At 46.2% G+C, this 25,325-nt stretch overlaps 1 protein-coding gene across 8 annotated transcripts in view; it reads left to right on the top strand.

Moving 5' to 3' along the window:
* The window catches only part of SIGIRR (single Ig and TIR domain containing), a 41,176-nt gene that overhangs the window by 4,077 nt on the left and 11,774 nt on the right, over positions 1-25,325 (top strand). For all 8 annotated transcript variants that reach the window (XM_088458119.1, XM_088458121.1, XM_088458116.1 and 5 more), the window contains exons 3-5: positions 6,146-6,335; positions 16,195-16,325; positions 25,135-25,275. In XM_088458119.1, coding sequence (XP_088314245.1) covers positions 6,146-6,335; positions 16,195-16,325; positions 25,135-25,275 — 462 coding nt within the window. The remainder of the gene's footprint in view (positions 1-6,145; positions 6,336-16,194; positions 16,326-25,134; positions 25,276-25,325) is intronic.

The raw sequence follows: 25,325 nt of genomic DNA, 5'->3' as shown, positions 1-25,325 counted from the left end.
TCGCTGGTTGACGGTAAGTTGGTAGGGACCATTTAAAAGAACAATTTTAAAGATTACGGTAACGATATCGTTATTGTTCAAATCGTTCATTTAAATCGCAACGTGTGTACGGACCATAACCCTGTCTCCCTCCCTGTCCCTTCCTCCCTCTCTCTCTTGCCCTCCCTGTCTCTCTCTCCCTCACCCTTTTCCCTCTCTTAGAGGTCTATTTGATGTTAATTATCGGGGTCTGAGTGGACCCTGATAATTAACATTCTAACGCTACGCGAGTGTCGGAGCAACTCATCATTGCTCCAGCCGGAGACAGCTGATCCGAAAATCAGCTGTCTCCCCAAAGTGTTTCACTGTTCCTTTCAGAGGAGACAAGTGCGCATGTGTGACCTACGGGTCACGCATGCGCACAAGAGCGTATGGGGACAGCGGGCCATTCTAAGAGAGGAAGGTAAACAGGAGATATCTGTGAAATCTACTGCTTTACCTTCTTGATGAATGGCCCAAAAACCTAATTTCTACAATTGCAGGTGAAAATGTTCATTTTCCTCTGCTTTTGTAAAAATTAAGTGAGTAGGATTGCCCGGTGACACCATGCTGAGGACAAGGTGGAGTCACTGGAGTGTCACGTGCGGCTGCGGTGGTGTCATGACACGGCTGGCCGATGGATGAAAAGCGTGGCAAGGGCGGACGAGAAGCTGACTGGATGGACTGAATGCCATCTTCGGACACTTCATGATCTGCTGACAGACGCCATCTGCAGATGCCACGATATTGCTGTGAGTGGCATAATGTGTTATAAGAAGCATTATTGTGTGTGTCATAATGTATAAGGGGAATTACTGTGTAGCAAAATGTATAAGGGGCACTACTACTGCGTGGCATAAAGTGAATGGGCTCTGGGTGGCATAATGTGAATGGGCTCTACTGTATGGTGTAGTGTGAATAAGGGACACTACTGTGTGACGTAACGTGAAAAAGGGACACTACTGTGTGACGTAATGTGAATAAGGGACACAACTGTGCAGTGTAGTGTGATGAAGGGACACTACCGTGTGGTGTAATGTGACTAAGTGACACCACTTGATGACATAACGTGACTATTGGGCACTACTGTGTAACGTAACGTGAAAAAGAGACCCTACTGTGTGACGTAAACTGAAAAAGGTACACTACTGTGTGACTTAATATGAATAAGGGACACTACTGTGCGGTATAATGTAATGAAGGGGCGCTACTGTGTGGAGTAATTTCTTTAGATTGTAGGCTCTCACGAGCAGGACCCTCTTCCCTCATGAACTTCTCCTTATACTTTCTTTTACTTCTTACTCCTCAAAAGAGCTCTAACAATTGATTGCGGACTTCCTGATGCTTATTTTGAGCGCTATGATCGCTAATGCAGCATATACTTGTCCTGTATTGTACTGTAAGTCACTGGTTTCTTGTTCACTTATTTGTTTATGTACTTTGTAAGGCGCTGCGGAACACTTATGGCGCCATAGAAATAGAGGATAATAATAATATGACTAAGAGTCACTATTATGTGGCATAATTTGAATTGGGGGTACTACTATGTGGTTACGCACCCTCCCAGCAAGACCACACCTGGATTTTTTTGCTCACCTGTGGATTGCGGCACAAACGCTCTTTTGTAGTTACAGCTCTGCTTTGGTGTGCACAGAAGTGTCTTCTGCGTTCAGCAACTCTGCCCTAAACAATTCCTACAGTGAACACTATCTAATCCTGTTCAACTACTAAGCTAGGGATTGGTCATTTACTAAAATGCCTTCCCTTTTCTCAGTGTGTGACCTACACCAGTAACGTCTGACAATGGCACATGTTTGAATCCACTGCCGGACGAGCTCTGTTGTAGGTATTACATTTTTAAAATAGAGAATGATGTGTACTTGTATGTTGTTCTAATATTTATTATATTTGTAAGAGCATAGACTAAGAAGTGGGAGGGGCCAGGAATAATAAGGGGAGGAGTCTATGCCAGGAGCCAGATGCTGTCGCGAGTTGGGCCTGTTTGCTCTTTAAATGCCAGGGCCTATTTTTAGTCCCAGTCCGGCCCTGTTCAAACATATAATATTGAACAAAGTAACAAGCCTAGAGATTATACCCTACAGTAATGGTCACTAACCACTCCAAAATGTTATACAGCAAGATTTGAGTGGATCTGTGTAATAAAGATTAATGGGGTGTGTCTGCATACTGTAGCATAGAGCAGTTATTCACCTGCTTATGAAGACTTTTATTTATTGTTTTTACATGAACAGCATTTTTGATCTGGTAATCTACAGGATATTTACTTTACTATAATAAGCACATCCAACATACAGTCATTAGATCAACTGCACGACCATTGGACATCTGAGTAACTCTCAGGTAATTCACCATGTCCGGCAAAATCACACTAACGGAGCCAGTGAAGCTGCATCCAAGGATGCAGCTACTGGCTTTGGCATGCCCAGAAAACAGGGTCTCAGTTCTGTAAAGCTGCCGGAGTCTCATGGAAAGGGGGTGAAGCCTCTGGGAAATGGGGCGGAGCCTTTTGACACCCTGTTCACGTCACTGTGGGGACGTGCCCAGCGCACTCAGAGATGCTGGGCTGTCCCCAGGCTCCCCCTACACTGTGAATAGATGCCGTGCGTATCTATTCATGGCACAGTCCCAGAAAAATGGAACTGTCCCACTGACAGACAGTTGTGAACCATACTTGCCTACCCTCGGCCGGGAGCCTCCCATTAAATCGGGTGCCACTCCCGGCCCTCCGGGAAGGCAGACAAGCATCCCGCCAGCCGCCAATCCGCCCGTGAATGAAGGTGGTGTCTCTAGAGACATCAGGGGACTCTCCTCTATTTTGCCAAAGCAGCCTTTTTTCCATACAAGCATGATTTTGTCCATCGATAATGTGCTGCCAGCAGGCACAAGAACATCCTCCCCTGTATGGATGAAACATTGAAGCCCTAACATTGATTTTGTTTTTGACACATGATTATCAATGGTGGGAAAACATCAGGTTCTTACCATTGATGGCCAAAACTATATATATATATATATATATATATACGACAGGCTCAATCCACGGCACTCGACCATCTGGGGTGCCCTTGGTATGTGACCACACCATCTACATAAAAAATATCATACAAACTCGGCACTCACATGCTTTTCAAACTGTAACTCCTTTGAACATAGGGAATGTTGGTTCCAAAATATTGCAATAATTTGTTAAGCTGGCCACCGCTTCACGGTCATTCCCATCTAGCCAGTCCCTACACTGATTCTCAGATAAATGAACTTGATCTGCCATCTTGGCCTCAAGCTTGCATACATTTTAAACAGAAAACTGGGTCCTGCCTTAAAGAGACAGGACCACACCCAGGGCTATCAGTTAATAAGCACCTGGAAAAAGAAAAAAGTTTGCCTTACATTTGAAAAACAGGGTGCCCTAGCAAGTGTGACCACAAAATTTAAATAAACGACAGGCTCAATCCACGGCACTCGACCATCTAGGGTGCCCTTGGTATGTGACCACATCATCTACATAAAAAATATCATACAAACTCGGCACTCACATGCTTTTCAAACTGCAACTCCTTTGAACATAGGGAATGTTGGTTCCAAAATATTGCAATAATTTGTTAAGCTGGCCACCGCTTCACGGTCATTTCCCTGTATTATATATATATATATAATACAGGGAAAAAAATGAGTAGGGTTCCCCTGTATTTCCAGAACCAGCACCAGACTTTTTCTAGCGTGGGGCTGATGCCGCAGCCAGGGTAGCCCGTTCACTGGGCCCCCCAGCCGCAGCATCAGCCCAGGCCGGGGATCCCTGGAGAGCTGGGGACCCCCCCACCAATAAAGGGGTACCCCTCTCCAGGGCGGCCCAGGCTTATAGCCCGGGGCTATCCCCGCCACCCCTGGTGGCGGTGGGTGGCAGGTTGATTGGGTGGTGTGATGTAAATAATAGCAAACAATGGGCCTGATTCAGACCCACTCGCGAGCGGCTGTCCGCTCGCAAGTGGGTCGATGTTATGGACTGAGCATGCGCACGACGGAGGGAGCTCCGTCGTGCGCATGCGCCAGACGCGACGAGCGAAGGAAAGTCCTTCGCTCGTTGTGTCTGATCAAAGGGGGCGTTCTGTCGATGTTGATTGACAGCACGCCCCCTTTGGTAGGCGTGCCTCCCTGACGGGGCGTTCCCACGGGAACGCCTCCCGTCAGAAGCCGGCCCACTGACATCACTAGTGATGTCAGTGGGAGTGATTTTGGCTCTGATAGAGCCAAAATCACTCCAGAGCTTGCGGTTGAAAACCTCAACCGCAGGCTCTGGCTCGCAATTTCGATGGTCGCGATGGTCACGACCATCGCGGCCATCAAAATGCACGCTCGTATAGCCTGTGGGTGGTGACCCACAGCTATACGAGCGTCCAGGAGGACGCTCCATTTTCATGGAGGCCGGCCCTCATTCAGAGCGTGCGGCTCTGAATGAGGGCCATTGTCTTTACAAGTAGAAGTGCAGGTCCCAGCAAGTCTGTCCCGCATGCTGGTACTTGGTGAACCACAAGTACCAGCATGCAGGGCATTAAGGGCCCACTAGTACCTGTAGTTCACCTGTAAGAATTAAAAAAAAAAAAAATACAGGACACACACACCGTGACAGTATAAGTTTATTAAAAGGGCTCCCCTGGCTGCGGTATCAGCCCCCTGCTAGAAAAAGTCTGGTGCTGGTTCTGGAAATACAGGGGAACCCTACTCATATATTTCCCTGTATTTCCAGAACCAGGACCGGATTAGAGCCCAGCGCTGGTTGCGCAGAATACGGGGTACTACTATGTCAATTGTCCCCTGTATTTTGACAACCAGGGCTGGTTCTGACTAGCCCGGTGCTGGTTGGGCTTACATACGGGGGACCCCTACATCGTTTGTCCCCCATATGTTGCCCAACCAGCACTGGGTCCTTAAGCCTGGGGCTGGTTGCTCTTTGGAGGGGGGGGTGTGCACGCCATTTTTTTTTTAAACACTTTTTTTTCACAGATGCATGGATGGTTCTCAGTGAACCATCCCCACTTCTGTACTTATTTTATTACAGACCGATGCATGCATCACGGACATTGCCGTCAAAACATCAGTGTTTGCAGGTAATGTTGATGTCTCATTCGTACTCCCCTGTTGGGAGAACTAAAGTGGTTTGTTGAAGCACAGGTAGTATTTATTCATCCTCCCGCTGGCTGTATTTTGTGAAGCTGTTTTTGAGCTTGAGGCTTGCTGTGTACACACAAACGTGAATAGAATACATATTGTGATTGCAGTAGTAATGTTATATAAAGGCCATCTATACAAATACTGTATATACCTTAAATCTCAGAATATCTTCTAGTGAAGGTAAATGGCATCTAAGATAATAGACATGTAATAATAATTGTCAGTTATCTATTCTAACAAGAGAGACAGAATTCTCTATGTTTTAGGCACTGCAAAATGATAGGAATACTATTAGGTTCATACTCTAAACCCATTTGGAGGAAAAATAGTATTCTAATTTATATTTTATTTTTACAAGGTACTGACTATATCAAGTCCAGCATATAAAGGGATGGCCACCTCTTGCCTGCTTGCGAGGCTATTGTAAATCTGCGTCGGCACGTAGACGCCGACACCCGCCTCGGCAACCCCAGCAAATGAGGCCAACACGTCTCCATTTTCTAAAAACACAGGCAGCGCCAACCCCCTTTCTGCCCCAAATGGACGCAGCGTGTCAATCAGCCTGCGCCTTAGGGGGCATAGTGCACGGCGTCGCAGGACCCATTCTGCACCTGCCACTGGAGCTGTATGCAAACCATCGGGCTTGCGGACATCTACGAATCAGGCCTATAGATTTCGGCGCCGGTATGTAGACCAGCGGCATCCCGCACGCCGGGATGCCGACTACATCCCGGTGCACAGGTACTCAATACCACATTTGAAAAGATCCTCAGGTGGAGCTAATTATTTCACTTGTGCTTCTGTATGGTTACCTGGAAACCATGCACTGTTGGTAGCTCTCGAGGACCAGGGTTGGCTATCCCTGTTTAAGACAATACTCTCTAAATTACTAGCTGTATGAAAGTGCTCACTAACATTTCACCATTCTCTACCTCAACAGACAATGAATGTGGGATTCAGGCCACTTTAATTTCACCTCCTTCTTTGGAGGAGGATCTATGGCCACACTTAGGCTCCAGTCTGTCCCTCAACTGCACTCTGCAACTCAGAGACTCATGTAATGGCAACTTCACATGGCTGAAAGACGGGAGAGCAGCACAAGACCTGTACAGAGGCCAACAGAGTGCCTGGTAAGTGTTTTGTAAGAGGAGAAGTGATCTGTATGATTACAACAAGTGCTTCTGTGGAGTGGTGTACAGTACCTAGCGGTAATTAGAGCAGTTCTAAAGAGGTCAGGAGCTCCGAGAAAATATATTGCATTGTTGTAACTCGTTCATCAAAAACACTTCATTTAATAATTTGAATTATGCAACACCCAGCCATGGCTATAATAATAATAATATATAAAATTAATAATAAAAAGGAAAACTAAGAAACTTTATTGAAAATGTGATCTCAATATTTAGTATAAATATATTTAGTTTAAATACAGTAACAGTATAGCAGATAGTAGATACAATCATTATAGGTGTAAAATGTCCCCTTAAACGTAACAACCAATCAGATATTTGCTTTGTGTTGTCTTACTTGCACTACACAGATAAAAGCTAATTGCATATTGGTTGCTGTAATTCACTGGAAATTTTGCTCCTAAAATGCAATGTTTATAAATGAGCCCTGCAGACTTTTATTTGACCAAGATTAATAATTAAATATTATTATTAATAATAATAATAATAATAATAATAATAATAATGTACTATATAGAGCCAGCATATTCTGCTGTGCTTTACCAAAACAAAATAGCAATAAAAGAAGACTGGATAATAACAGACAGACATAGAGGTAACAGGGCGCTGCTCTCATGCTTACAATCTATAGCAATTGTTCCCAAACTAGGTGACACTGGGTACTTGCAGGGGTGCCACAGGTTGGTGCTCCAGGACCAAATAAAATGATTTATGATCCATGTGCTTGGCAAAACCAGTGCTGGTGGCTGCCAATTATAACATATGGTGACATACAGAAGTGCGGCCCTGTCCAGCACGACATACAGGATAACACAAATAACAGGATGACAGGTAACACAAATAACTTCATAATCATTTCTCAAGAAGAAACTTCTGGTCTACGGGTGCTGTGAAAAAATTGCTGATACTCTAGGGCGCCGAGATTTAGGAAACTTTGGGAACCACTAATCTACATTAGTCGATTTACTTTACGGAACATTGTTAAATTAAAGTTATGTTTATTTATCCCGCATCTACATTCAATTTGATGGTGTTCTTTTACATAAATCATTTTAAAATGCTTAATTTAATAATAAAGACTTTTTTCATGCAATTGATGCACAAAATAAAATACAATTGTTAATTTAGTAAAGACATTTTATTAAAGGACCACTAAGACTAAAATATAAATATATCCCTCTTCAAATTGTCCCGGATGGGGTGAGAAGTATATATGCACGCTGTCGCACAAACAAGAGCGTAAGCATGTCATATTGGGGAGTGTCTACATCCTATTTGAGCATGCTTAGCGCAAATCGGTACTGACTTACCTGATGCTCTGATTCAGGGACGGACGCTATAACACAGCCACTGTGTCAATGTACGCAGCGGCTGTGCGAGATTATGCAAAAGCCGCATAAGGCATCTAATGTGAAAAGACGCCCACTGCTGTCTTCTCTAATCCAATGCTGTGTCGCAGCCATCAGATCAACCGCATGACCATCGGAGTAATGCTCTGCAACCAGTGAAAGCTTTGTCCAAAGATGCAGCCAGTAACTTCAGCACGCCCAGAAGACCGGGCCATTACGCCCCTGTTTTCGGGAACGTTGGCCATCGCCGCCCCAAAACGTCAGCAGTTGGTCTATCATGCTGCGGCTTTTGGGGCACTGCAAGCGACATCGCAGACCCAGAAATGTCTGCGCACGTGCAGATATTAAAACAGAAGAGATGTGCGTTAACATCGAATTCACGAACATGTCTGAATCAGCCTCTACATTGAAACAGAAGGAGGTATGCAGATATATTCAGTATATGAAAACTAGGGGTGTGCACCGGCCACTTTTCGTGTTTTGGTTTTGGATCTGGATCTTTCTTCGTGTTTTGGATCTGGATTGGATTTGCCAAAACCACCCTTCCGTGTTTTGGGTTCTGGGTTTTGTGTTTTGGATCTGTATTTTTTTGAAAAAAAGCATAAAAACAGCTAAAATCACAGAATTTGTAGGTTTTTCTGCTCCTATGCTATTATTAACCTCAATAACCTTAATTTCCACTCATTTCCAGTCTATTCTGAACACCTCACACCTCACAATAGTGTTTTTATGTCCAAAAGGTTGCACCGAGGTAGCTGGATGACTATGCTAAGCGACACGAGTGGGCGGCACAAACACGTGACCCATCTAGGCGTGAAACTGCAGTGGCAGACAGGATGGCAGTTTGAAAAACTAGGCCCCAAACTGTACATAATGCAAAGAAAAAAAAGAGGTGCAAGATGGAATTGTCCTTGGGCCCTCCCACCCACCCTTATGTTGTATAAACAGGACATGCACACTTTAACAAACCAATCATTTCAGCGCCAGGGTCTGCCACACAACTGTGGCTGAAATGATTGGTTCGTTTGGGCCCCCACAAAACAAGCTGGCAATTAATCTGTCCCTGCACAAACTGGCTCTACGGAGGCAAGATGTCATCCTCATCCTCCTCATCCACCGATTCCTCACCCTCTTCAGTGTGTACATCCTCATCCTCAGAGAGTATTAATTCGTCCCCGCTGGAACCAAAGGTCCCTCTGTACGTTCTGGAGGCTGGTCTCCCTGGAAGAGTTGATAATTCATTTTATGAACATCATCTTCTCCACATTTTGTGGAAGCAACCTCCTACGCCTTTCGCTGACAAGGTTCCCGGCTGCACTAAACACTCTTTCGGAGTACACACTGGAGGGGGGGCAACTCAGGTAAAATAGAGCCAGTTTGTACAGGGACCTCCAAATTGCTTCTTTTTCCTGCCAGTACAGGTACGGACTGTCTGACAAGCCTACTTGGATGCTGTCACCGATGTAATCCTTTAACAGACAGACGCACGCTTGTCGCTGCTGCTTTGAGGATGCAAGTGCGGCTACAGACCACACAATTCACAAAGACATAAAAAAAAAGAACAATATTTTTATTGTTTGTGTAGCACACTTTGAGGGTGTCACCACCCTTTAACAGACAGACGCACGCTTGTCACTGCTGCTTTGAGGACAGTATCATATGCAGTGACAGTAGACTTATCAGAAATTGTTGGCACGTCCATCAGTCCGGACCAGATGTCCAAACCAGCCCTTGACTTATGACACAGGCGCACGCTTGGCGCTGCTACTATGTTGATGCACGTGCGGCTACATCGCACACAAGTCACAAACACATTAAAAAAATAGTTTTTTATTTTTTGGAGCACTTTGAGGGTTACACCACCCTTTAACAGACAGACGCACGCTTGTCGCTGCTGCTTTGAGGATGCAAGTGCAGCTACAGCCCACACAATTCACAAAGACAGAAAAAAAAGAACAATATTTTTATTGTTTGTGTAGCACACTTTGAGGGTGTCACCACCCTTTAACAGACAGACGCACGCTTGTCACTGCTGCTTTGAGGACAGTATCATATGCAGTGACAGTAGACTTATCAGAAATTGTTGGCACGTCCATCAGTCCGGACCAGATGTCCAAACCAGCCCTTGACTTATGACACAGGCGCACGCTTGGCGCTGCTACTATGTTGATGCACGTGCGGCTACATCGCACACAAGTCACAAACACATTAAAAAAATAGTTTTTTATTTTTTGGAGCACTTTGAGGGTTACACCACCCTTTAACAGACAGACGCACGCTTGTCGCTGCTGCTTTGAGGATGCAAGTGCAGCTACAGCCCACACAATTCACAAAGACAGAAAAAAAAGAACAATATTTTAATTGTTTGTGTAGCACACTTTGAGGGTGTCACCACCCTTTAACAGACAGACGCACGCTTGTCGCTGCTGCTTTAAGGATGCAGGTGCGGCTACAGCCCACACATTTCACAAAGACCGAAAAAAAAGAACAATATTTTAATTGTTTGTGTAGCACACTTTGAGGGTGTCACCACCCTTTAACAGACAGACGCACGCTTGTCGCTGCTGCTTTGAGGATGCAGGTGGAATCTAGACGGGATTTGGAACTGGGGACACACTACCTCCATCAATTGTCTAAATCCCACTGCACTAATGGCGGATACCGGACGCACGTCTAACACCAACATAGCAGTCAAGGCCTCAGTTATACGTTTTGCTTCAGGATGACTGCTGTCGTACTTCATCCTCATCGCTAGGGACTGTTGGAGGGTCAATTGTTTAGTAAAAGTAGTGATGTTCCTACTTCCTCTCTGGGATGATGAACAACTCCCAGCAGCAGCAGCAACAGCACTAGGAGGAAGTGGTTCTTGATCTTTCCCTATTTTATTTTTATCGGAGAAAGTTTGGTCCTCCATTTATGTTATATTGATATATACGTGCGGCTAAAGCGCACACAAACACAGAAAATATTTTTTTATTTTTGCTGGAGAGTAGTGCACTTTGTGGGTTACACCACCCTTTAAGAAATGAGCCAGCCGGCTCTTTACTTATGGGACGCAGGAGCACGCTTGGCGCTGCTCCTTTGTTGATGCACGTGCAGCCACAGTGCACACAAGTGACAAACACAGAAAATATATATTTTTTTGGTTTGGAGTGTACTTTGGGGGTTACAGCACCCTTTAACGGTCAAGCCAGCCGGCCCTTTACTTATGACACAGGCGCACACTTGGCACTACTTTGTTGATGCACGTGCGGCTACTGCGCACACAATTCACAAACACAGAAAATATATATTTTTTTGGTTTGGACTGGAGTGTACTTTGGGGGTTACAGCACCCTTTAACGGTCAAGCCAGCCGGCCCTTTACTTATGACACAGGCGCACGCTTGGCACTACTTTGTTGATGCACGTGCGGCTACTGCGCACACACTTCACAAACACAGAAAATAATTTTTTTTTTGGTTTGGACTGGAGTGTACTTTGGGGGTTACAGCACCCTTTAACGGTCAAGCCAGCCGGCCCTTTACTTATGACACAGGCGCACGCTTGGCACTACTTTGTTGATGCACGTGCGGCTACTGCGCACACAATTCACAAACACAGAAAATTATTTTTTTTTTGGTTTGGACTGGAGTGTACTTTGGGGGTTACAGCACCCTTAACGGTCAAGCCAGCCGGCCCTTTACTTATGACACAGGCGCACGCTTGGCACTACTTTGTTGATGCACGTGCGGCTACTGCGCACACAATTCACAAACACAGAAAATAATTTTTTTTTTTATTTGGACTGGACTGTACTTTCGGGGGTTACAGCACCCTTTAACGGTCAAGCCAGCCGGCCCTTTACTTATGACACAGGCGCACACTTGGCACTACTTTGTTGATGCACGTGCGGCTACTGCGCACACAATTCACAAACACAGAAAATAAATTTTTTTTTGGTTTGGACTGGAGTGTACTTTCGGGGGTTACAGCACCCTTTAACGGTCAAGCCAGCCGGCCCTTTACTTATGACACAGGCGCACGCTTGGCACTACTTTGTTGATGCACGTGCGGCTACTGCGCACACAATTCACAAACACAGAAAATAATTTTTTTTTTGGTTTGGACTGGAGTGTACTTTCGGGGGTTACAGCACCCTTAACGGTCAAGCCAGCCGGCCCTTTACTTATGACACAGGCGCACGCTTGGCACTACTTTGTTGATGCACGTGCGGCTACTGCGCACACAATTCACAAACACAGAAAATAATTTTTTTTTTGGTTTGGACTGGAGTGTACTTTGGGGGTTACAGCACCCTTTAACGGTCAAGCCAGCCGGCCCTTTACTTATGACACAGGCGCACGCTTGGCACTACTTTGTTGATGCACATGCAGCTACTGCGCACACAATTCACAAACACAGAAAATATATTATTTTTTTAGCACTTGGGGGGAGCACCCCTGATGGACAGAGCACCCCCTGGACAACACTACAGCACCCCTTTAGGACTGGGACACTGCACAGGACTTTGGAGTGGACACAGCCCCTATGGAGAACTGACTGCACAACACAGTCCAGCCAGCCCCTATGGACTTTGAAGTAGTGGACACAGCCCCTATTAACAACAGCAGCACAGCACAACACAGCCAGCCCCTATGGACTTTGAAGTAGTGGACAACAGCAGCACTACACTACACTACACTACACAGCCCTAACTCCCACCCTCCCTCTTCACTGTCCACAGCTGAGTGAGAAAATGGCGCCGACGCGGGTACCTTATATAGGATCCAAAACCCGCGAGACTCGGAAGGCGGGATGATGACGTTTTGCCTTGATTTCAGATCCGAGTCAGGCGGGAAAAGTCGAGCCTGATTCGGATCGGACTCGGATCGGGGGGGCTCAGGGGGGTTCGGATTTCAGAAATCCGAACCCGCTCACCCCTAATGAAAACGTTTGGGTGGCTTATCAGAACAGACTATTACAGGCACTGGGATATTTAGTTGCATTGCTGAGAGGTACAAACCTACATTGAACTATTGCAAACAGTATTTACTAGGGATGTGCAGGCTCGGATAGGTTCGAGTTTGCACGTGGAGTTCGGATTTTTCCCTCCAAAAAAACGGAACTCAGAACGAGGCAAAACGTCATCTTACATGGACGAACATCATCATTCCTGGTCTTTTGTCCAGGAATGATGATGTTCGTCCATGTAAGATGACGTTTTGCCTCGTTCTGAGTTCCGTTTTTTTGGAGGGAAAAATCCGAACTCCACGTGCAAACTCGAACCTATCCGAGCCTGCACATCCCTAGTATTTACCATTCATTGTAAAACTTACACCAGAAAGATAAATACTATCACTAAATGGTTGCTTTGGTTTTGGTGCAGATTTGCAAGTTTGAGAATTATTAGTAAAATCCAAATTTTTTATGATCCACAAAAGAAATGCACAGCTACTTTTTTTGTGAGAGCTCTTAGTCATAGGTGACGCACATTTGATCAGGTGGCCAGTACGAGTATAGTTTGAAGTATATTCAACAGCGCTCTACAGGATTCACTGATGTAGTTGGGAGCTGCTTAACGAGCTGTCCACTCTTGCACACTGGGGCAAATGTATGAAGCTCTGGGAAGTGATAAAGTGCAGAGTGATAAATGAGTAACCAATCAGCTCCCAACTGTCATGTTACAGGCTGTGTTTGAAAAATTACAGTTGGGAGATGATTGGTTGCTCGTTTATCACTCTGCACTTTATCACTTCCCAGAGCTTCATACATCTGCCCCACTGAAGCATAGTATTTAAAGGATATGTGTTAAGTGCTACACTACTGTGGTATATGCAATATGTTAATTATGGAATAAGCTGAATTATATATAACACTACAGCAATGTATGAATAGTGTTTTAATTATTGATATGGACCACCCGAGGAAAAAAGATAAAATTAAAGTAAAAAGTCAGAAAGGAATAAAATATGTTTGAGTTCCACAATGGAGCAAGTGGTGATCCTATTAATGTCCTTTAGAGTGGGTGATGGTAAGGGTGTTTAGTAGGCTCCTTTAGGGTGCCACTATCCGTAGTATCCTTACAACTACGTGTTCCCAATTTACACATGTAGTGCATACCATGAGTGACCCACCCTAATCTAGTTGTTCCACAAGGTGGTGTGTGGTAAAAAGTGTGCCCTGTGAGGGGGCTACTTCCCGTATGGTCACTTGTACCTTTGTCCAGTTGTGTATGTGCTTTTATTAGGTTGGCGAGGACCCTCATGAAGGTCCTTTACCATATGGAGAGATGTCATACGTTACCCTTGCACACTTATCATATATACACAGTCTAAAAGTTCAGTCTACAGCCGGGGCGTCCTGCGCTGTGACTTACCCGTATCAACAAAGGATACTACGGATAGTGGCACCCTAAAGGAGCCTACTAAACACCCTTACCATTACCCACTCTAAAGGACATTAATAGGATCGCCACTTGTTCCATTGTGGAACTTAAATTTATTTTATTCCATTCTGACTTTTTACTTTCATTTTATTTTTTCTCCTCGGGAGCATTGTGACTCCATATCAATATCAATAAAACACTATTCATACATTTCTGTAGTGTGATATATAATTCAGCTTATTCCATATTAACATATTGCATATACCACAGAGTGTAGCTCTTAACAGATATCCTTTAATCAGAGCGAGTATGGCAGCATCTGTGTGGGTGTAAAGACTTGCAATGCCTGGGAGTAGGAATTTGGCTGATCAAGGACATTAGCTAAATGTAGAATAAGTGGATCATTAACCTCTTTTTTGTTCAGGCTTTTCTCACCCCTGTGCTGAACCTACTTTGGAACTTTTTGGTCTGGTAACCTTACAACATCTAAAAAATATATTAAAAATGTATGCACAAATCTTATAAACTTTGTTTATTAAAGTTGAAAAAAAAACATTAGTCTGTTTACTCCTAGCACCGCAAATAAAAAGTTACCTAAAATGGGCAAAACTCCCCCAAAAAACCTGCTTTTTTATTACCAAGAAAATGCTGCATACACACGGTACGATCTGTTCAGTGAACGATATTGTTGAACGATTTCCCTTGAACTTTCTGTAGTGCAGGACAAACGATATTGGGTGTACACACTGATAGATATCTTTCAGTGAAGTCATCCTGCCACATCGCTGAACAGGCAAAGCTTGATGAAATCATCCAAGTTGGCCTGCATGTACGAACGACAATAGATATCATTATTGTCCACGCGGGAGCATGCATCGTTGGTCGTTCGCTGCATAAAAATTAACGTTATGAACGATTTATCATTGATCCATATCGTTATCGTTCATATCATTCATAGATTTCGTACCGTGTGTACGCATCTTAAAGTAGTCTACACATTAGTTTTCACAATGAAATCTGCAATTGAAAATGACAGTGTTTTATAAGCTAGTTTTTGCTGTATTCAATTAAATACATAGAATGTGTAGGAATAATATAGTAGCCCAATAATGGAAATAATGTAGTAGCCCATTTTAGGAACATATTATTTTCAGTAGTGGCGGATGTAATTATCTAGAGAACATCAGACAATAAGGGCTATTTCACACACGCTGGTTTTCACCGGCCGGCAAAAATCCTGCAGTTTTTTTGCATTGTAGTAAATTTAATTAAGTATGTAAACGGATGGGTCCTTTCACACTGCAGGGACACGGCACGGTCGCCATGTTACAGTCGGGAATATCCACTGACAAGGACGGCTGCCGTGCAAGTCAGTGAAGCACAATCTACAATGTTTCCTTTCACACACAGCGGCTCTTCAGAGCTTGTACCCGCCCACAACTCCATCTGCTGCTGCGAATGCCTACTACCTTAAGATAACTAACCACAACATTAAAAATGTCTCAAAGCCGTTGCATGTGAAAGGAACTGATTGCTGGAAAGAAAAAAAACATCCGGCTTTGGACAGTTTTTTTTTTTTTTTTTGCCAGCCCCCGCCAGGCCCCTCTGGAAGCCTGGGCCCGGGTAAACTGTACCCGCTCCCCCCCTCTCTCGGTGCCCCTGGCGATATGTCTGACGGATGGACAGATATATCTGCAGACATATCTGTCCATCTGCAAGTGTGTACGGGCGATCAGCCGACCGCCCGTATACATGCAGCCGCGGGGAGGGGGGTGACTGCCTGGAAGATGATGGTTGTTCAGTGTATATGAACGACCATCAACTACAGATATATCTGCTAGGTGTGTAACAACCTTTAGGAAAAGACCACGACAGTGGTGAAATTGTACCTGTATTTGCAAGCCGAGATTATAGATATGGAGGATTCTGTAATAAATTGTGAGCTGCTGCGGCTCGCAACCTATTGCATAAGCCCCATGGTCTACAATGAAGAATTCAAATTAATTTATATATCACACACATATGTATCTATAATTTGTGTTAAATGCTGGTCTGAGTAAATTAGTTGTAACTTATTTGCCTAGGATTGGCCTCAACAGCTCTGAAAGGTACCTCTCCAGCATCCTAGATGTTAATCTGACCACCGAAGACGATTTTGGAAGGTTTACATGTCAGCTGCAGACTCTCTCTGCCTCATTTACTCTCCACAGAACAGGTACTGAATTTATCTTCTAAATGAAACAAAAGTTTCAGTGCAGTTACCCATAAATATATATTGCTGTTTTCCAGTAGAACTATGTCACAATCAGAAATATTATGTGTGTATGCAGTAACGATTTCTATGGCAATACTTAAAAAAAAAAAAAAAAAGAACTGCACCATGCAGGTGGCACTAGTGCTATTGCTGTCTAGTGGTGATATTGATTAGTGGTGCAATTGCTGCAGGGCCTATCTATACTTGGGATCTTGACCTTGTGATATATAAATAGTATGAACTTGGAGCTTTATATTGGTAGAAAAAAGGACACTATAAGCAATAAGAATTCTAATGATCAATATATTTATAATAAACTCCAACAATTAACATGGTTTTTTAAGTAAGGTCTCTTAGAACATGTTTGGCCAAATGGGCTCTATTAAAGGTAAGTCAAAGATGTTTGCCCACCTATCACATCACGGTGAACCTCATAAAGGTGGGTCCCTAATATCCTGCTAATACTGACACATAATTTATCTACGACTTACCTTTAATAGAGCCCATTTGGCTAAACATGTACTAAGAAATCTTACTTAAAAAACCATGTTAATTATTGGAGTTTAATATAAATATTTTGATCATTAGATTTCTTAACGCTTATAGTGTGTATCTTCCAGCTTTTTTTCTGCTGTTGAACTACAGGTCTCAGCATGGTAGCTCCTTTTATTATGTTTAAGATTAGGATGTGCAGCCCAGCTCCTCCTTTTTTAGCTTTATATTGGTACAATGAAAGCTAGAGTCTACATAAGGATTTATAATATCATAAGTGAAAGCAGAATGCAAGTTGCAGAGTTTGGAATCCAGCTAGTTTTTGGTATGCACGAGCATAGTTCATGCTGCAGTCTTATTATTAGTGATTTCAAATGGTATGCACAAGAGCTGCAGGCAGAGGTGGGTTGGTAATTGAACTCAATAGCATATTTCTCCATGAGCAGGTGGCCCAAGTGAAGTCATATGCCCTCCAGGAAAAATTATTTCTTATATTTAAAATTAAACAAAAAAGCTGCAGGGGGGGGGCTATCCTTAAAACCTGGACTGTTAGTGTGTCTTGAGGACTGTGGTTGGGTACCCATGCTCTATTGGCTAGGCATATTACTGTGTATCACATGATCCCACCATCAATAATCACGCTGATTATAATAGATGACATGAGTGGCCAATAAAGGATTCTGCACCTGTGTTCTCCCTCTAATTTATTGGCCTGTCAGTGACAAATTCCAAATGTCCCACTTTTTCCATGCTCATCTGCTAACCCATGGCATTATGGGCCTGGCAGCCTTGATGTAAACCTTCCTCCTGAGCAGGGGTGTAGCCATAACTTTATGTTCCCCATAGCAATATATTGTAGGGGCCCCTGTACCAACTCTTCTAGAGCAGGGATGGGGAACCTCAGACCCGGGGGCCGTATAAAGCTCGCTGAATCATTTGGTCTGGCCCTCTGAGCTTTTTTTCTGCTAGCCTCATCTGGCTAGCAGGGTACCTAGAATGGCACCCTGCAGCAAGAATCTATGCAGCAGTGCCGCCTGGAGCATTCTTAGGACGCTTCAGACAGGGGCGGATTTTGATGGAAAACCAGCCCGGGAAAATTCTGTTGAGGGGGTGGATCTGTTGAGGACAGCAGTATACTCCCTCCTTTTAGGGCCTGGAGGTGCTTTTGCAAGCCGCTGAGGGGAGCAGGGTCGGCAACAGAAATCTTGGTGAATGATACACTGTCCATCCCTCTGCACTATGTACAGGCCAGTCAGTTTGGAAGTCTTTTCTTTCCTATATGGTGGTTTATCTGCCATGGGGAACCTCTGAAGAATTTGAGCCTCACTGAGCAGCGTCCTCAGCTGGTATTCACTGTTCATGTAGATCACACTGTCTGGAAGATGCCTGTTTACGTAGAAATATAACCAATGTCATCACCATAACCAGATAAATGTACAGTAACAGAAGTTTTTGTGCAGGGCAAAATGTGAATTTCCCTGATCAAATAATTTCTGTGTCTCTCCAGGCCCCCGTGTTACTCCAGACCCTCTTACATCTCTCCATCCTCATGCCCTCCTGTAGTTCTCCAGGCACCTTGTGTTCTCCAGGTTCCCTGTGTCCCTTCATCACCAGGGCTTCATGTTTCTCCATCTCCAGGGCCCCTTGTCTGTCTCCAGGATCCCATATGTCTCTTCACGCCTCCCTGTGTCTCTCCATCCCCAGGCCCACCTGTAGCTCTCAGCCACTTTCCCCCAGTTCAGTGTGTCTCAGCCCTCCAGCCCCAGTGTGTGTCAGCCTCATTCCCTCCAGCCCCAGTGTGTGTCAGCCTCATTCCCTCCAGCCCCAGTGTGTGTCAGCCTCATTCCCTCCAGCCCCAGTGTGTGTCAGCCTCATTCCCTCCAGCCCCAGTGTGTGTCAGCCTCATTCCCTCCCAGCCCCAGTGTGTGTCTTAACCCCATTCACCAGCCCCAGTGTGTGTCAGCCTTATATCCCCCAGCCCCAGTGTGTGTCATCCTCATTCTCTCCAGCCCCAGTGTGTGTCTTAACCCCATTCACCAGCCCCAGTGCGTGTCAGCCTTATATCCCCCAGCCCCAGTGTGTCTGCCTCATTCCCCCCAGCCACAGTGTGTTTCTGAGCCCCAATGCGTGTAGCCTCATTCCCCCAGCCCTCTGTGTATGTGTCTCAACCATATTCCCCAGCCCCAGTGTGTGTCAGCCTCAGTCCCCCCCCAGCCCCAGCATGTGTCCTAGCCCAAGTGTGTCCCCGCCTCATTCTCTCCCCAGCCCCAATGTGTGTCAGCCTCATTCTCGCCCCAGCATGTGTCTCCCCCCAGCCCCAGTTCATGTCGGCCTCATTCTCCCCACAGCCTCAGCGTGTCAGCCGCTTTCCCCCCCAGCCCCAGCATGTGTTCCAGCATGTCAGCCTCATTTACCCCCCAGCCCCAGCGTGTGTCCCAGCCCCAGCATGTCAGCCTCTTTTTCCCCCCAACATGTCAGCCTCCTTCACCCCCCAGCCCCAGCATGTGTCCCAGCCCCAGTGTGTCAGCCTCTTTCCGCCCCCATCCCCAGTGTGTCCCAGCCCCAGCATGTGTCATCCTCATTCTCCCCCCCCCCACTCACCAGCCCCAGTGTGTCTCAACCCCATTCCCTAGCCCTAGATTGTCAGCCTCATTCCCCCCCTAGCCACATTGTTTCTCAGCCCCAATGCGTGTAGCCTCATTCCCTCCCAGCCCCAGTGTGTGTCAGCCTCATTCCCTCCCAGCCCCAGTGTGTGTCAGCCTCATTCCCTCCCAGCCCCTGTGTGTCAGCCTCATTCCCTCCAGCCCCTGTGTGTCAGCCTCATTCCCTCCAGCCCCTGTGTGTCAGCCTCATTCCCTCCAGCCCCAGTGTGTGTCAGCCTCATTCCCTCCAGCCCCAGTGTGTGTCATCCTCATTCCCTCCCAGCCCCAGTGTGTGTCATCCTCATTCCCTCCCAGCCCCAGTGTGTGTCAGCCTCATCCCTCCAGCCCCAGTGTGTCATCCTCATTCCCTCCAGCCCCAGTGTGTGTCATCCTCATTCCCTCCAGCCCCAGTGTGTGTCATCCTCATTCCCACCAGCCCCAGTGTGTGTCAGCCTCATTCCCTCCCAGCCCCAGTGTGTGTCTTAACCCCATTCACCAGCCCCAGTGTGTGTCAGCCTTATATCCCCCAGCCCCAGTGTGTGTCTTAACCCCATTCACCAGCCCCAGTGTGTGTCAGCCTTATATCCCCCAGCCCCAGTGTGTTGGCCTCATTCCCCCCCAGCCACAGTGTGTTTCTGAGCCCCAATGCGTGTAGCCTCATTCCCCCCAGCCCCAGTGTATGTGTCTCAACCATATTCCCCAGCCCCAGTGTGTCAGCCTCAGTCCCCCCCAGCCCCAGCATGTGTCCTAGCCCAAGTGTGTCCCAGCCTCATTCTCTCCCCAGCCCCAGTGTGTGTCAGCCTCATTCTCTCCCCAGCCCCAGCGTGTGTCTCCCCCCAGCCCCAGTTCATGTCGGCCTCATTCTCCCCACAGCCTCAGCGTGTCAGCCGCTTTCCCCCCCAGCCCCAGCGTGACCCAGCGTGTCAGCCTCATTTACCCCCCAGCGTGTGTCCCAGCTCCAGCATGTCAGCCTCTTTCCCCCCCAGCGTGTGTCAGCCTCCTTCACCCCCCAGCCCCAACATGTGTCCCAGCCCCAGTGTGTCAGCCTCTTTCCGCCCCCATCCCCAGAGTCTCCCAGCCCCAGCATGTGTCATCCTCATTCTCCCCCCCCACTCACCAGCCCCAGTGTGTCTCAACCCCATTCCCTAGCCCTAGTGTGTCAGCATCATTCCCCTTCTAGCCACATTGTGTTTCTCAGCCCCAATGCGTGTAGCCTCATTCCCCCCAGCCCCAGTGTATGTGTCTCAACCCTATTCCCCAGCCCCAGTGTGGGTCAGCCTCAGTCCCCCCCCAGCCCCAGTGTGTCCCAGCCCCAGCGTGTGTCATCCTCATTCTCCCCCCCCCAGCCCCAGCATGTGTCCCAGCCCCAGTTTGTCAGCCTCTTCCCCCCCCAGCATGTGTCCCAGCCGCAGCATGTCAGCCTCTTTCCTCTCCACCCCCAGCGTGTGTCCGCCTCCTTCACCCCCCAGCCCAATCATGTGTCCCAGCCCCAGAGTGTCAGCCTCTTTCCCCCCCATTCACCAGCCCCAGTGTGTCTCAACTCCATTCCCTAGCCCCAGTGTATGTCAGCCTTATAACCCCCAGCCTCATTCCCCCCCAGCCACAGTGTGTTTCTCAGCCCCAATGCGTGTAGCCTCATTCCCCCCAGCCCCAGTGTATGTGTCTCAACCCTATTCGTCAGCCTCAGTCCCCCCCCAGCCCCAGTGTGTCCCAGCCCCAGCATGTGTCAGCCTCATTCTCCCCCCCACCAGCCCCAGCATGTGTCCCAGCCCCAGTTTGTCAGCCTCTTTCCCCCCCCAGCCCCAGAATGTGTCCCAGCCGCAGCATGTCTCAGCCTCTTCCCCCCCCCCCAGCCCCAGCATGTGTCCCAGCCGCAGCATGTGTCAGCCTCTTTCCTCTCCACCCCCAGCATGTGTCCCAGCCCCAGTTTGTCAGCCTCTGCCCCCCCCAGCATGTGTCCCTGCCGCAGCATGTGTTAGCCTCTTTCCTCCCCAGCCCCAGCGTGTGTCAGCCTCAATCCCCCCCCCCCAGCTGCAGCATGTCAGTCTCTTTTCCCCCAGTGTGTGTCCTAGCCCCAGCGTGTGTCAGCCTCTTTCCCCCCAGCCCCAGTGTGTCATCCCCATTCTCCCCCCCCCAGCCCCAGCATGTGTCCCAGCCCCAGCCTCTTTCCCCCCAGCGTGTGTCATCCTCATTCATCCTACCAGCCCCAGCGTGTCAGCCTCTTTCTCCCCCCCAGCCCCAGTATGTGTTCCAGCCCCAGTGTGTCAGCCTCTTCCCCTCCCCCATCCCCAGTGTGTCCCAGTCCCAGCATGTGTCATTCTCCACCCCCAGCCCGAGCGTGTCAGCCTATTTCCCCCCAGCGTGTCTCAGTCTTCATTTTTTAACCCATAGTAGTGCCCTAGTTAATATTATGCCTCATAGTAGTGCCCTGTTTATTTTATGAACCATAGTAGTGACCCAGTTCACATTGTAGGGCTACCAGTACACATTATGCAACACAGTACCCCAAATTCATATTATGACATACAGTACCCCAGTTCCTGTTATACCACTTTAGTTCCGCCTGTTCATATTATGCCACACTATAGTGTCTCCACTTCATATTGTGCCACATTACATTGCCCTCCAGTTCAAATTTTGTTACATTACAGTGCCCCAGTTCATGTTATGCCACACTATTGTGTGGTATGGGATGCTGTCTGTCAGAATACTGACAGCGGCATTCCGACAGTCAGAATCTCGACCCCTCTAGGTAAGTAAGGTAACACTAACCCTCACACCTACTCGGAACCCTCCCACCCCGGTGCCTAATCCTATCCTTCCCCCTTAGTGCCTAACCCTTACCTCCTTTCTTAATGCCTAGCCCTAACCTCCCCCTCCCCGGTGCCTGTATGTCATACATCAGTATACTTAGGAATAAAGAAGTTTAGCTAGATAATCTTCACATTTTTATTGATACCTGTACTGTACTAAAATAAGTTGTTACACTGATTTTAATTTTAAAAACAAATGGAAAAGATTATGGAAATAAAGTGCATTAAAATGATGTGTGCTGTAATGTCTTATTTGTTATTTCTTTAATAGTTTTATATATTTTCAGTCTGTTATTTGCAAATTGTTTTAAACTTTTTTTTTTTTATTAATGCCTTGAAAAAGCTTACACAGTGAAATGCACTTTGGTGATCATTATGTGCTGTCATTTCATTTGATTTACCTACTTACCTATACAATTAATTTACAGATTAGAGGCTTGATAAGGAAAGAGGTCATTGGGTGCGGCCACAGAGGGAGAGAACGTACTGTAGTTACTGTCAGCATTTCACATACAGGATAATTACACTTGTAGGAAAGGCAGGCAGACTGGCGACACAGAGGGGTGAGACAGTGTGCAAGGGGCATAGGGTCTGAGTCACATGTGAATGCAATGCTGATATTTACGCAGATTGAGCGATTGTAAGCCGCGCTGCGCACGTACAGTGATTTGTTTTATGATTACGCTCACATAGAGGATTCTATTTGCAAAGTGAGAGGTAGGTAGTCAGCGTTTGGGGGAAGTAACATGGGGCTAGGGAAACGCAGGCGTGTCGTACCTTTTAAACACTGTTTTCTCGGTGTCCATAAATTAGCTACTGATTTACTAATAGCAGCAGAAAAGCCCTCTGTGTGTAAGGAGACCCCGCTATGTCTGCGACAGCTTAGACTTACTCAGATGTCTGATGGCTGCCTGATCTGAATTTCAATGTTTCCGGTTTTGTGCATGATCGGCGGATGTCAGATGCTTTCAGTGGGCGTCTCTAAGTGCTCGATAGCAGATGGGTCATTAGCATATTTTCACAATTGCGATCCGTGAGAGATCACAGCTGCGATGGCACTTACGTGCGGATCTGAGTTAGGCCCTTAGAGTCAGGGGCGTATCTATAATAAGTGCAGGATGTGCAGGGCACACGGGCCCCTGGGTCCCGGGGGTCCCACACCGCACACTCTGCACCCATACTTCCAAATACTTACCTCTCAGAAGTCCCACGTTGGCTGGAGAGGCGCTACACAGAACTCCTGTAAATTTGTCCGCAGCGGTCACTTTCCCGGCGTTCTGCGCATGCGTAGTAGGGAAATTGCCGGGAAAATGGCTGCCGCGCCATTTTACCGGTGTACTGAGCATGCGCAGTAGATTCTGGGCACAGACTAGCGCCTGGATCCCACTGACTGTGACAGTATGCCGCGGCCACCGGAGAGAGAGGAGGGGGCCCCGGATGGTGAGTGAACACTGTCCCCATCCTCTCTAAATACGCCTCTGCATAGAGTGGTGGGTTAAGATGAGAGCTGGAAGGTTCTAATAATGTTTACTGTTCTATTGCTCAGATGTGGCTCTAGCTCCGCATTGTCTTTAGGTGTTAGATACACAAGCTGTTTGGGGACTAAGGAGGCTGCTTATACATATAAGAAAGAACTGCAATAATCATTTAATAAAGGGCTAAAGGATTGCTGCAGAGGACCATCATTTTAGGAAAGTAGTAATTAGCCAATACACATAATAGAGATAATGCAATGGCTAATATACATTCATAAGCAATGGCAGGTGCTCCCAAACATTAATTGAATACCCAATGATACAGAGGAATAGGGCAGGGAGGGGGGGTTATATTCTCTCACTTCTTCCCCCCATTTAAACAAACCATTTCACAGTTGCAGTGCTTACGCCATGTTAAGTCCTATCACTCTGCATCCTTGATAATTCATGTATTATAATCTGTGATTGGAGCTACACAAATTTGAAAAGAGAATCCATGTACTAAGCAATTAGCATATTAGGGGGCAGATGCATCAAACCTTAGAGAGAGATAACGTGGAGCAGTTACCCATAGCAACCAATCAGCTGCTAACTGTCATTTATCTAGCACAGTCTATAAAAATTATAGAAGCTGATTGGTTGCTATGGGCAACTTCTCCACTTTATCTTGTCTAAGATTTGATGCACCTCCCCATAAGTGGCAATTGTCGAAGTCTATAATATTGATTGTTTACCCATCTAACCTCTTCACTGCTAAGGACGAGAGGGACTCATCCTAAGCATTCTAGGTGTCCAAGAGGGGAAAACTTACCTAAAATTCTCCCCTTGGGGCTTGATATAGTCTTCACTTTTGGATGCAATTACATCATTAAGCCCCAACATTAAAATTAGATAATAAAAATATATAAAATTCTAATAAAAAAAGATAACAAATAAGACATACAGTAGCAAACCTTTTTTTAACACAATTTATTTACATACTCTTTTATATATATTTTTTTATTTAGCTGTTTTTAATAAGCTATGTCTAATATTTAGCTCATTACAGTATTACTTCAGTTAATTTCTTTCTTGTGTATATTATTGAAGTATGACTTAAGTTGAAATGATAGAACATAGCGGCTAAATTCCTTGGCAACACCGAGTTATATACAGTAGGTGTTATGTGAGACCAGCCTTAGGATATTAGACTGTTGTGCTTACTATACATATTAAGTTTCTCATCCACTGTGTATTTCTGCATCTCTCTGCCTCCAGTCCCCCCTTACCTTTCTGTCTTTATCTTTTATCTGACTTTAATACATAACATGTTTGTCAACTGAATATTTAATAATGTTTCTGTCCATAGATCAAGCAGGACACATAGCTGCTGTCATCTTTGCCCTCTCTGTGGTGGCAGTCTTGGTAGTCTGCAGCATCTTGTACATCAAGTGTCGCCTCAATGCACGTCTTTGGTACAGAGACAAATACGGAGACCCAGAAATAAACGGTGAGCACCTCTAGGACTGGTGGTGGGAAACAGACATTTATTACTGGTCA

The sequence above is a fragment of the Taudactylus pleione genome, unplaced genomic scaffold, assembly GCF_031769625.1.
Source record: "Taudactylus pleione unplaced genomic scaffold, aTauple2 ptg000810l, whole genome shotgun sequence".
In the NCBI taxonomy this organism is placed as follows: Eukaryota; Metazoa; Chordata; class Amphibia; order Anura; family Myobatrachidae; genus Taudactylus; species Taudactylus pleione.
The sequence above is the reverse complement of the archived record's forward strand: the minus strand, read 5'-3'. Positions and strand labels throughout refer to the sequence as shown.